Source organism: Oncorhynchus kisutch, linkage group LG12, assembly GCF_002021735.2.
Source record: "Oncorhynchus kisutch isolate 150728-3 linkage group LG12, Okis_V2, whole genome shotgun sequence".
Classification (NCBI taxonomy): domain Eukaryota; kingdom Metazoa; phylum Chordata; class Actinopteri; order Salmoniformes; family Salmonidae; genus Oncorhynchus; species Oncorhynchus kisutch.
The window spans coordinates 15,570,748-15,584,781 of NC_034185.2; the positions used below are offsets into that span (position 1 = coordinate 15,570,748).

General features: G+C 42.6%; 1 protein-coding gene across 2 annotated transcripts; it reads right to left on the minus strand.

The window, feature by feature from the left end:
- Positions 1 to 7,403: 7,403 nt before the first annotated feature.
- Positions 7,404 to 13,761, minus strand: LOC109900593 (protein FAM177A1). 2 transcript variants are annotated; one of them, XM_020496290.2, is made up of 5 exons: positions 13,441 to 13,761; positions 12,821 to 13,021; positions 12,605 to 12,671; positions 12,379 to 12,476; positions 7,404 to 9,518 (listed from the first exon to the last, which is right to left on the minus strand). In XM_020496290.2, exons 1-5 carry the CDS (start codon positions 13,507 to 13,509, stop codon positions 9,306 to 9,308), a joined length of 648 nt encoding a protein of 215 aa, XP_020351879.1. In that variant the 5' UTR covers positions 13,510 to 13,761; the 3' UTR covers positions 7,404 to 9,305. The 2 variants fall into 2 exon arrangements, with proteins under 2 accessions (XP_020351879.1, XP_020351878.1); XM_020496289.2 differs by having other exon boundaries at positions 12,815 to 13,021; positions 13,441 to 13,758.
- Between the last annotated feature and the right edge of the window lie 273 nt (positions 13,762 to 14,034).

Here is a 14,034-nt window from a genome sequence, read left to right on the forward strand (position 1 = left end):
GCAGCTCACAGATTACTGCACCTGTACATAGCCCACCTATAATTTAGCCCAAACAACTACCTCTTTCCCAACTGTATTTTAATTTTAATTTATTTATTTATTTTGCTCCTTTGCACCCCATTATTTTTTTATTTCTACTTTGCACATTCTTCCATTGCAAAACTACCATTCCAGTATTTTACTTGCTATATTGTATTTACTTTGCCATCATGGCCTTTTTTGCCTTTACCTCCCTTCTCACCTCATTTGCTCACATTGTATATAGACTTGTTTATACTGCATTATTGACTGTATGTTTGTTTTTACTCCATGTGTAACTCTGTGTCGTTTTATCTGTCGAACTGCTTTGCTTTATCTTGGCCAGGTCGCAATTGTAAATGAGAACTTGTTCTCAACTTGCCTACCTGGTTAAATAAAGGTAAAATAAAAAAAAATAAAAAATTAAAAAATCTGAATTAGGTTGAGGTCGGGTGATTGTGGCCAGGTCATCTGATGCAGCACTCCATCAGTACCAGCCCTCTTGGTAAAATAGCCCTTACACCGCCTGAAGGTGTGTTAGGTCATTATCATGTTGAAAATCAAATGATAGTCCCACTAAGGGCAAACCAGATGGGATGGCGCATCACTGCAGAATGCTGTGGTAGCCATGCTGGTTAAGTGTGCCTTGAATTCTAAATAAATAACTGACAGTGTCACCAGCAAAGCACCCCCACACCATCACACCTCCTCCATGCTTCATGGTGGGAACCACACATGCAGAGATCACCTACTTGGCGTCTCAACAAAGACACGGCGGTTGGAACCAAAAATCGCAAATTTTACTCATCAGACCAAAGGACAGATTTCTACCGGTCTAATGTCCATTGCTCATGTTTCTTTGCCCAAGCAAGTCTCTTATTTCAGTAGTGGTTTCTTTGCAGCAATTTGACCATGAAGGCCTGATTCATGCAGTCTCCTCTGAACAGTTGATGTTGAGATGTGTCTGTTACTTGAACTCTGTGAAGCATTTATTTGGGCTGAAATTTCTGAGGCTGTTAACTCTAATGAACTTATCCTCTTCAGCAGAGGTAACTCTGTGTCTTCCTTTCTTGTGGCGGTCCTCATGAGAGCCAATTTCATCATAGTGCTTGATTCTTTTTGTGACTGCAATTGAAGAAACTTTCAAAGTACTTGAAAGATTCCAGATTGACTGACCTTAATGTCTTAAAGTAATGATGGACTGTTGTTTCTCTTTGCTTTCCATAATATGGACTTGCTCTTTTACCAAATAGGGCTATCTTCTGTATACCACCCCTACCTTGTCACAAAATAATCGAATGGCTCAAACGCATTAAGAAGGAAAGAAATTCCACCAATTAACTTTTAACAAGGCACACCTGTTAATTGAAATGCATTCCAGGTGACTACCTCATGAAGGTGGTTGAGAGAATGCCAAGAATATGCAAAGCTGTCATCAAGGCAAAGGGTGGCTATTTGAAGAATCTCAAATATAAAATATATTTAGATTTGTTGAACACTTTTCTGGTTACTACATGATTCCATATGTGTTATTTCATAGTGTTGATGTCTTCACTATTATTCTACGATGTAGAAAATAGTAAAAATAAAGAAAAACCCTTGAATTAGTAGGTGTGTCTAAACCTTTGACTGGTACTGTAAGTATTCCCATGTCGAGGCAATACATGTTAGAATCACCTTTGGCGGTGATTACAGCTGTGAGTCTTTCTGGATAGGTTTCTAACATTGGGGCGACAGGTAGCCTAGTGGTTAGAGTGTTGGACTAGTAACTGAAAGGTTGCAAGATTAAATCCCTGAGCTGACAAGGTAAAAATCTGTCATTCTGCCCCTGAACAAGGCAATTAACCCACTGTTCCTAGGCAGTCATTAAAAATAAGAATTTGTTCTAGTTAAATAAAGGTAAAATGAGAATGTTGTAGATTTGGCCTTTTGTTTTAGGTTATTTTCCTGCTGAAAGGTGAATTCATCTCCCAGTGTCTGGTTGAAAGCAGTCTGAACTAGGTTTTCCTTTAGAATTTTTCCTGTGCTTAGCTCCATTCTGTTTATTCTGTATCCTGAAAAACTCCCCAGTCCTTAACAATTACAAGCATACACATAACATGATGCAGCCACCACTATACTTGGAAAGTGGTACTCAGTAATGTGTTGTATTGGATTTGCCTCAAACATAAGACTTTGTATTTAGGACAAAAAGTGAATTGCTTAGATTTTCTATTTTTTTTTATTACTTTACTGCCTCATTGCAAACAGGATGCATGTTTTGGAATACTTTATTCTGCACAGGCTTTCTTCTTTTCACTATGTCAGTTAGGTTAGTATTGTGTGGTTACTGCAATGAATCCATCCTCAGTTTTCTCCAATCACAGCCATCATTCATCCTCCTCCTCTCCCCTGTAACTATTCCTCAGGCCGTTGCTGCAAATGAGAACGTGTTCTCAGTCAACTTACCTGGTAAAATAATGGATAAATTAACAAATTAAAAAAAATAAACTTCTGTAACTGTTTAAAAGTCACCATTGGCCTCATGGTGAAATCTCTGAGTGATTTCCTTCCTCTCTGGCAACTGAGTTAGGAAGGACGCCTGTGTGTTTGTAGTCTCCATGCTCAAAGGCATATTCAATGTCTGCTTTTTTACATTTTTACCAATCTACCAATAGGTGACCTTCTTTGCGAGGCATTTGAAAAGCTCCCTGGTTTTTGTGTTTTAATCTGTGCTTGAAATTCACTGCTCAACTGAGGAACCTTACAGATGTGTGGGGAACAGAGATGAGGTAGTCATTAAAAAACAATGTTAAACACTATTATAGCATACAGAGTGAGTGTAGCCTAGTAGTTAGAGCATTGGGTCAGTAACCGAAAGGTTGCTAGAGCAAATCCCCAAGCTGACAAAATCTGTAGTTCCGCCCCTGAACAAGGCAGGTAACCCACTGTTCGTAGGCTGTCATTGTAAATAATAATTTGTTCTTAACTGACTTTCCTAGTTAAATTTAAAAAAAATGTAGTGTGGGACGTACTGTAGCTCTCCCTCCCACCCACAACCAAGGCTTGGAGTACTTCCTGGTCCAACATTTTCACAACACCCAAATCTCACCATTCCCTAGCCGCAATCCAAACCACGTGTCTTCAACACGACGGTAGACCTACACTACTATGGTATCACCATGAGCCTGGCAAGGAAGGCTTTATTCACCCAAACTATTTACCTTCAATTTCTTAATTATCTTAGTTTCTTAAGTCTGGTGGCCAGGGTTTCTTCCTCAGTTGATTAGAATTATTGCAATTATTGCATCAAAAGGATGGTGAAAAGGACTACAAACCTCCTGAGTGGGACAGGAGGAAATTCCCTGCTTTTGTTGTGCCTTACAACAATCCACGCAACATGGGGCGGTAAAACCATACATATTTTCAGCGCAGGTGGGTATAATTACCTGCTAGCCACACTCATTAAAGTCTAAACTGTTATTCACATTTTTTGTACTGGATTTTCATGGCGAGTTAAGGCTTTGAGTGGCTGTGTTTGTAGCTGCATGCAGCGAGGCTCTGCGGTGAGATTGTTTTCATTCTTCCCTAACCAGAGTGAGGAGAGGACACGTGGTGAGGTGTAAGACCTTGGGGTATTGCACTTTATACTTCTGAGCTGAAGACAGAGCTTGTCATGCAGTATATTTACCTTGACTGGTGCTTTTATATCTGGCTCTTTCAACCTCCCAACACAAAGGCATTGGTCCCGCGCCTCTGTCTGTCCATCTGTTTGTCTGTCTCACTGTCTGTCTGTGAGGAAGTGAGGATAGATGCATAGAATTGGGGGAAGGATGGGGAGGTGAATGATTAACGGAGGAAAGCGAGCACCTCCCTTTGTTCTGACTTCTTCAGGGAATCATTATACTAAACAACGTGTGGCGGCACAGAGAGGAATTCCCCCTGTTCAACTTCAAACTATCACAGATGTGCATCTGGTCTATTTGTACTACATACAGCTGGCCCAGAACTACCCAGAACCCCCATCCTTCTCCACGGTATAGTAGTGCTATTGGCCTCCGCTCTGCCCTGCTCTGAATCTGGAAAATCACTTTAGCTGGACATAAACAGAGCCAGTACCAGCCCTAGGCCAATCCTACTACACACAGACAGAGGCAGAGCTAGCACCAGCTTAAGCCCTACTTCTAGCCAGGCCACCAATTGCAGACTCAGAGCAATTGGCGGATGCATGGGAGTCAGTCTCAGTCTCAGTCTGTGAAGCACATTATCTGCTGCAAGCTGGTATAAAGGATGAAAGGTGGTGGAGGGAAAGTCTGGGGGATTTCAGAGAGATCTACGGTGGCCAAATCAGGAAGTAAAAGTCCTACTAGAGGTCAATGGTCATTTGGAACCTCGCTCTGTGAATTAGTGAAGTAGTGTTTCTCATTACACACTGCAGAGTGTGCATCCCAAATGGTACCCTATTCATGACACCCATAGGGCTCTGGTCAACAGTAGTGCACTATATAGGGAATAGGGCACACACTTAGAATTTCTCTGCCATGTCTGATGAGAAACAGTGTTAGCCAGGGCTTTAGAATTGTTTTTTGGTTTAATGGACATTTGGCCCATGAATATGTCAGCAGCTGCAGGTCAGTATAGTTTGTGAATGCATGGTTGCATATTATGTGTCAGCTATGGTGGCACCTACTATATGTTATTAGCAGCCTTGCTGCTGTGTGTAGGCTGTGCAGAAAGGAGGCCGTGCAGATCAGTGGTGTCTGGGACTTTCCAGACCAGGGTTGTGTGTGTGAAGTGCACTAGTACAGATTGTGCCATTAACGCTACTGAAGAACGCACTTAGCAAGTCTGACCAGACAAGCAACATTGACCTATAACAAAACAGTCTGCTCACACGACAACAAAAAAACAGCCTATATGGTACTCATTAAGGATCTAAAATTATTTCATTTTGCCTTTGATGCCATTAAAAATCGTTTGAAGTTATAAGAACTATTAAAGAAATACCACCATGCGGTTTAGGTTGCTACTTTATGCTGTTTTATGGAATGTGCCTCATGTTACTAAAAGACCAGTCTTCTCCTAGCAGTATGCAAAGTATACAATTCAAAGCAATAAACTTCAGATTATGACTAGAATGTAACATGCAAAGTTGAGAAGTTAGACACAATAACACTTTGCATGAAACTGCGCAATACCAACTAACATGCATGTTGTCCCTTTCCTCCATTTGGTCTGTAGGAATGTGTTAAAATGTTCTTGAAGGGTGTTCCTCAGCTCCAAGACTTCCATGCCATGCATTCCAGGTTTGTAGTATTCTTATTCTATGTTGTTTTGCCCCAGGAGAGACAGGGAAGAAGAGGAGACCACGATTTTAGTCAGGCTGTTAGTAACCTTATAAGGAAGCATTCACACACATACACACAGACAGACAGACAGACAGACATGCACACACACACACACACACACGACTGAGTGGTGTGGAAATCCCCTTCTCCTCTGACTGACAGTAGGGCCTAAATAAGAGGCTTGGCTGACCGCAGCAGAGCCCCACTGTGGAGGAGGCAGAGAGGGGGATGGCTGCTGCTATTCTCATCTCTCAACTCAGTGGGCGTCTGGCTGGGCTGGTTGGCTAAGCAGGTAGCTGTTCAACTCTGCTATGCCCTTCTATTAAAGAGTCTGCTCTAGTGATTACTGTGCCATCTGGAACTAGAGGATGTAGTTACATCAGCTATGAGAGCTAGAACCTGGACGACTGTGTGTTTCCGCTTTAGCAAAGTCGTCAGGCCTTGTCTGACAGACTCAACCAGCCAGGTACCATTCGTCTGGTCCTATACTACTCTATGTGCTGCAGCCAACTCCTTTATACTGGAGTTGTCATGCCAAACAGTGGGACCAGGCTAAGGTACAATGGCTGGATGAGGGAAATGAGGAAGATGCACGTGTTGTTCCCAGACTGAGATATATGTAAATATTTGAGATATAAAGTATAAGCAAATATTTGACGCATGCATGCAAACACACACGTACACACACAAGAAATGGCATTGTGGCGTTAATCTGGATTTTCCCTCCTTAATCACACCCATTATCACACACACTGTCCCAGATGACTGCTGTGTTTATCAATGTCTGCCAAGCTCAGGCCAGGGAATAAGAGGATCTTCTCTTCTCTTCACACACAACTGCCAAGACTTCCAACAGGCTTAGAATATTTTATACATATTGTTCTGAGATAATCTTCCTCAGCTATCACTTTTTTGTGAATTGTGAAGTATTTGTGTAATCAAAACAAGCACAAAGGCTTCATAATTCATAGAGGTCATGTTATTATCCTAAACCCGTGTTAACCTCAGACCTTATTTTTGGCATTTATCCCAAAACCCAATTCATTACCCCCATAGCAATGGCTGAACGAACCAGAGGTAACTCATTTCTGTTTTTTAGAACTACAAGATGGCGAGCTCTATTCGTTGTCTCACAGTAACCCCTCAGCCTCCTTTATTATTATTATACAATACCACCCTCTGGTGGAATATTTGTGTATTGCTAGTATTTGGTCACTGTAGATTAGAATTTCTAGAATCTAGTGGAATGACAGTGTGTAGCGTCTCGAGTTGGTCACCCAATAGTTACAGAGCTGTTACTCTAACATATCATCTAAACCCCAAAATACATAATGATCCACTGCCAGTCTCAGTCTGGTGTATGAGTGCCACTCTGTCTGTCTATAGCTTCTTTTGTTGCCGTAGTGAACTGTCCGTGAGTGTCACTGTGTCCGGCCGTGCTGACTGGACAGTGGGATGACTGAGGGTTTGTTTGCAGTATAAGGCTGTCCTTGTGTAGTTTGGCTGGATGCTTTCATGGCACAGACCCCCATACGCTACGCAACGCTGAGTAACGATGAACTGTCTGTCTCACCATGGTACAACCACCCAGAACTACAGTGCCATAAAGTATGAATAAGCTTAGCCTAAAACGGGTGAATTGCCAATATGGTGTATAAATATACAGTTACTTTTGGCTATTATGATCCATAGAGAAATCACACCTACATTCTCCTATGAGACACTATATGTTCTATGGTAAGTGAATGGAGATCAGCAGGTCACGGTGTATGGGTTTCTAGCTATCTCTTAATGTTGACAGAGGTCATAGCTGTAGGTCATTCTGGACTACAGAGAGAAGCCCACACACTGACCTGACCTGGGATTGGCTGCATTGGGAGGTTAGCCAACAGAATGTCACCTCAAGCAGTTCCAGAAAAGGACACAGAAGTCTTTGTTAACCAATAAAGACAATCACGTGTCACTCACTGACACAGTACCACCACATGAGCCAGAGAGAATCCACCACAGATCCTAGCTGACTGGCCAACATGACAGACAGATGAGCAAATACTGTAGTTAAAGCATAGTTAAGTATATTTATTAACAGTTTATCAAGGTGTTGTTACATAAAGTACGTTGTAAAAAAGTGCTCAGAAAATACAAAAATAATAATAAATATGTGAATATCAAAATAAAAGTTTAACATAAAGTTCCTTTACAACAAGGGCAACTGTGCATTAGGCCAATGGACTAGTAAAAACAAATATGACAGATTATACTGCCTTTACAAAATCTCAGCTACACCAACAGCCTGAAAAGATGTTCCAAATTACAAGTCACCAAGTGACCACAAGCCAGTAATGCTACACAGGGAAACAACACACCATGTTTAGATCAGTGCTCAACAACGTATTTAAACAAACGTTGTCGAAATTAAAACAAAGTGAGTGGCATGCTAGTAGTAGTGTATAAAGGAGGAAGGCTTCCTGTGTTCGAGTGCATTAAGGTTTAGGCTACTACTTGGCTCTGTGGTTTAGGTTAAAAAAACACAGCCCTTCAGAGGCACCAGATAGATAGACACGAGGTTGGAATGTTAGGACCAGCCTCCAGTTAGGGGTAAGGCCACTGGAGACACATAGTTAAACGACACAGTACTACTACCGTACCACACTGTGCCTGTACTATAGGACTACAGAAAGGACAGTGGCACTGCCCACTGAAGGCTAGCCCTGGTAGTCGGATCACTGAAGGCTAGGCATGGTAGTTGGATCACTGAAGGCTAGCCCTGGTAGTCAGATCACTGAAGGCTAGGCCTGGTAGTCAGACCACTGAAGGCTAGGCCTGGTAGTCAGATCACTGAAGGCTAGCCCTGGTAGTCGGATCACTGAAGGCTAGGCCTGGTAGTCGGATCACTGAAGGCTAGGCCTGGTAGTCGGATCACTGAAGGCTAGGCCTGGTAGTCGGATCACTGAAGGCTAGGCCTGGTAGTCGGATCACTGAAGGCTAGGCCTGGTAGTCGGATCAGCTTCTGCTTCAACCGACTAACTTCTTTGTCGCTACTCTGTCATCGTCCTTCACGGTTTGTTGTCATAGTTCTTTGTAGTCTGGTATTAATGACATGACAGAAGCGTGGGCTAAAGCAGTAGCAGGTCTGGCTCCCAGGTTTATAGATGGCTCCTTCATATCCACAACCAAATGTGAGCTCAGAGAGTAGTGCTGAGCGATTAGTGTTATGAGGTCGGTTCTGTTTCGGTTCGATCATTCAAAAATAATCATGGTTTTCAATTTCGGTTTCAATAATTTTTGCAAACTTTAAATGCAATATGCATTATGTGGGTTGAATGCTGTAACACAGAATACAACTATTAATAAAAGTACCATGATGGTAGTGACGGCCCATTATACTTATTAACCATCATTTATTCACATGACTTTAATCAAATATTTCAGTTGTGTATATTACATTTGTTTTATTTGATTCATTTATATTCAATTCCAAGTCATATCTATAGAGCTGCTGCTTGACAAAATCACTATTTAATAATGTAGTTCTTAAAATGTATTCCTACCAATATCAAATCACTTAGATCATGTATTTTCAGGTAGATACACCGCAAAGCAACAGCTGCTCTCTAGATCACCTCACAATCTCGCATTCTTCTCTCTTCCATAGAAGCAGTAAAAGAAACAGACTGAACAAGTAGATGCGCAATGGATTATGGGTATTATAGTTAATTACCACATTTTACACGCTAAACTATGTAGAATATTGGCCTGTTGGAAACTACAACGCCGTACTACATCACACAGTTCAGTCTGGATCTGATTTATCTCTAGAGAAACTGTGCAATGTGCACACAAAATTTCTGTTAATCGTTCAGCACTATCAGAGAGACAGACCCCAGAGCGCCTCCACCCCCTTGACAAATTAAAACAAAACAAACATGGACAACACATAATCATCTCTCCAGAAGTTAGTTAGGTTGTTGTCGTGACAATGGCTGGGACCCTGATGGCATTAGGCGTGGCCTTGGCCTCTTTCTCAACCTGATAGGTGTCCGTGGAGTGGGGGGTGGTAGCGGTTCCCTCTGGCTGATCCGTCATTGGTCCATGGATCTCCTCGTCCTGATTCTCGACAAAGTATTGCTCCGCCTCCTCTGATAACCGGTTGTCCTCATCTTCCTCCTCCTTCTGCGAAGAAAAGACAAGAAGTTGTTCATGGAACGCACATAAACAAACATGTGAACCATCAATGCCCTTTAGGCATCCATTTCAAGTGAATGTGGCTCCGTCTTAGTGATCTCATAACTGAAACCCCAGCCAGATGTGATCAACGTGAGACTAGTACTTTCATACTGATTTAAACAACTGTATAGAGGCCTACCTCTTACCTCATCCTGTAATACTCGCAGAGCAGTGGTATTCAAACTTTTTCAGCGGGGACCCCCATTTCTTTTCAAAGGAATTGTCTGTAGAGCTCCGAGACAATTGTGTCGAGGCACAGATCTGGGGAAGGTTACCAAAACATGTCTGCAGCATTGAAGGTCCCCAACAACACAGTGGCCTCCTGCATTCTTAAATGGAAGAAGTTTATAACCACCAAGACTCTTCCTATAGCTGGCCACCCGGCCAAACTGAGCAATCGGGGGAGAAGGGCCTTGGTCAGGGAGGTGACCAAGAACCCGATGGTCACTCTGACAGAGCTCCAGAGTTTCTTTGTCGAGATGGGAGAACCTTCCAGAAGGACAACCATATCTGTAGCACTCCACCAATCAGGCCTTTATGGTAGAGTGGCCAGACGGAAGCCACTCCTCAGTAACAGGCACATGACAGCCCGCTTGGAGGTTGCCAAAAGACACGTAAAGGACTCTCAGACCATGATTCTCTTGTCTGATGAAACCAAGATGGAACTCTTTGGCCTCAATGCCAAGAGGAAATCTGGCACCATCCCTACGGTGAAGCATGGTGGTGGCAGCATCATCATGCAGTGGGGATGTATCTCAGCAGCAGGTACTGGGAGACTAGTCAGGATCGAGGGAAAGATAAACAGAGCAAATTACAGAGATCCTCGATGAAAACCTGCTCCAGAGCACTCAGGACCTCAGACTGGGGTGAAGGTTCACCTTCCAACAGGATAACGACCCTAAGCACCCAGCCAAGACAACGCAGGAGTGGCTTTGGGACAAGTCTCTGAATGTCCTTGAGTGGCCCAGCCAGAGCCCGGACTTGAACCCGAGAGAACATCTCTGGTGAGATAGCTGTCAGCGATGCACCACATTCAACCTGATAGAGCTTGAGAGGATCTGCAGAGAAGAATGGGAGAAACTCTCCAAATACAGGTGTGCCAAGCTTGTAGCGTCATACTCAAGAAGACTTGAAGTTGTAATCACTGCCAAAGGTGCTTCAACAAAGTACTGAGTAAAGGGGCTGAATACTTACGAATATTGTATATTTCAGTTTTTTTTTGTCAATATGGGCTATTGTGTGTAGTTTGATAAGGTAAAAAAAAATATTAAATCCCTTATAGAATAAGGCTATGACCAAATACTTATTTTCCACCATAATTTGCAAATAAATTCATAAAAAAATCCTACAATGTGATTTTCTGGATTTTTTCCCCTCATTTTGTCTGTCATAGTTGAAGTGTACCTATGATGAGAATTACAGGCCTCTCATCTTTTTAAGTGGGAGAACTTGCACAATTGGTGGCTGACTAAATACTTTTTTGCCCCACTGTATATATATTTTTTTAACCCATTGCAATTCCCCCGGGTGGCAACACCAATTTTGAATACCACTGTCGTAGTATACTAGAGTGTTTTTGACCTGACCAAGATCTGTTTCAGTTTGAAACGTAGCCAATAAAGTGGTGAATTGGGAGCTTTAACAGTGTGAGGGCCTTCTTGTTCTATACTAGTATTCTTTATATACCAATCCTCGACTTTGGCGATGTCATTTACAAAATAGCCTCCAATACCCTACTCAACAAATTGGATGCAGTCTATCACAGTGCAATCCGTTTTATCACCAAAGCCCCATATACTACCCACCATTGCGACCTGTACGCTCTCGTTGGCTGGCCCTCGCTTCATACTCGTCGCCAAACCCACTGGCTCCATGTCATCTACAAGACCCTGCTAGGTAAAGTCCCCCCTTATCTCAGCTCGCTGGTCACCATAGCATCTCCCACCTGTAGCACACGCTCCAGCAGGTATATCTCTCTAGTCACCCCCAAAACCAATTCTTTCTTTGGCCGCCTCTCCTTCCAGTTCTCTGCTGCCAATGACTGGAACGAACTACAAAAATCTCTGAAACTGGAAACACTTATCTCCCTCACTAGCTTTAAGCACCAACTGTCAGAGCAGCTCACAGATTACTGCACCTGTACATAGCCCACCTATAATTTAGCCCAAACAACTACCTCTTTCCCAACTGTATTTAATTTTAATTTATTTATTTATTTTGCTCCTTTGCACCCCATTATTTTTTATTTCTACTTTGCACATTCTTCCATTGCAAAACTACCATTCCAGTATTTTACTTGCTATATTGTATTTACTTTGCCATCATGGCCTTTTTTGCCTTTACCTCCCTTCTCACCTCACATTGTATATAGACTTGTTTATACTGCATTATTGACTGTATGTTTGTTTTTACTCCATGTGTAACTCTGTGTCGTTTTATCTGTCGAACTGCTTTGCTTTATCTTGGCCAGGTCGCAATTGTAAATGAGAACTTGTTCTCAACTTGCCTACCTGGTTAAATAAAGGTAAAATAAATAAATAAAAAAATTAGCATTTTTCAATGTCCCATCTAATATACCTGCAGCAGGCTCGCTCTCCCACCCTTTCAATTCCCACTTGTTGCACAGTGTTTCCAGGCTCTATATGCAGTAGCAATTTAGCCTGGGGATTAGGTTACTGTTACAACAACACTCTTATAGACACATGCAAAGAATCTATGCCCTTCTATAATTCTATACACTTTAGGCATCCCTTCCAAGACGTAAGCCCTCTTAGTGATGGCCCTCATCTGCTTGTTGTGTACATACCTCTTTCCTCATCCTGTAATACTCGTCGATGGCGTACTGGTATTTGGCCGATGTGATTCCAAAGAGCGAGGCCATCCTCTCCCCGAGGTAGTCACAAGCTGAAATACACATTCTGGAGTTTTACCAACAGCATAGTATTCAAGGCAGTATCAAGGTAGTGTACGGCAGGAGAAGGCCATCAACCCTAGAGGTTTATAATACATATTGTCTCATATCAGGCACCCACCTGAAACAGTGGAGGTAGCTGCTCTCCACATATGGAACCAGAAGTATGGGCCCCAGGTCAGCTTGTTCTGACACACAAACGTGGGTTATTACCAGGTTTTGGAACACATATTATAGGAAGTACAGACGTTAATCGTAAATTTCAGTAAAATACACAAACTAAAAACACGCACACACACACACACACACTTCTATTTAACACACTACACACCCTCACCGCATCGACAGGGGGGGACAGTAGGTCCTTCTTCTCTGGTTCCTTGTCCTCCCCCTCCTCCTCCTCGTCTGTACTGTATTCTTCCATGGTTTCTCCACTAGAGAAATGGATGATCCTTCGTGGGGCTTTCTCTTCTTTCTGATCCCCCTTCTCCAGGTCTCCCAGCTCGACACTCTCAAAGTCCTTCCCTGTGCTGGGGATCTGGGACACGGACACATACACACATACATACATACATACATACATACATACATACATATATACATACATACATACATACATACATACATATATACATACACACACACACACACACACACACACACACACACACACACACACACACACACACACACACCTTGTTGATGACAGGCTGCTGCTTACACACAATTAGATAATCAACCATTTCTATGTTTATCAATGTCCGAATTTTACATAGGCCTACCCGTAGTATGGCCTACGTTTTAAGCGTCAGCATGAGACGATGACAGGCACGAAAACATAGATGCACTGAATTGTAGTAACGTTAACTAGCTAACGCTAGCCAGCTGGTCTGAAAACACCGAAATATAAAGGACCGATAATAAACACTTTTCATCATCTTGACCTGCCGAGCCTACCTTCTCTGCGTCCATCGTTTGGCCCAAAGACACATTCACGTTGGTGAGATACAGAGATATTTCGGCCATGATGCCTCTTTCTTTGTATTCTCGGATGTTTAGTCTGCCCTACACACCCATGCTTGTGGGCATTTAAGCCCTGAACGATGCCCGGCAGGCAGCCCTGTCTCCTACGCTGCGTGCCGCCCCCAAGAACACAGCAAATCGCATGCAAGTAACACTATAGCTAACTCAGCTAGTCTTGTAAGCAAACGAGATAACTAGTTAGCTATGTAGTCTTGTTAGCAAACTAGCTTGTTATCTGTACTGGTTGTTAGCTTGCATAACTGATTTGTGTATAATTATAAGAGACAGTTCATATGTTGTGGATTACATTTACAGAGTAAGTGAGCTCCATTCCTGATCAGATTCAATTTCAGCCTTAGAAATTGATCAGATTCAATAGCAGCTTCAGAGGCTGATAAGTCAGGATTCTGCCTAGATACCATAGACAGCAAGACCACCTAGTTAACTAGCTAGCTCACAAGATTAGCCAAGTTAGTTGCTATGTTCCTTGAATTGGCTGTGGTCTTGGGGGCGCCGCGCAGCCTGGGC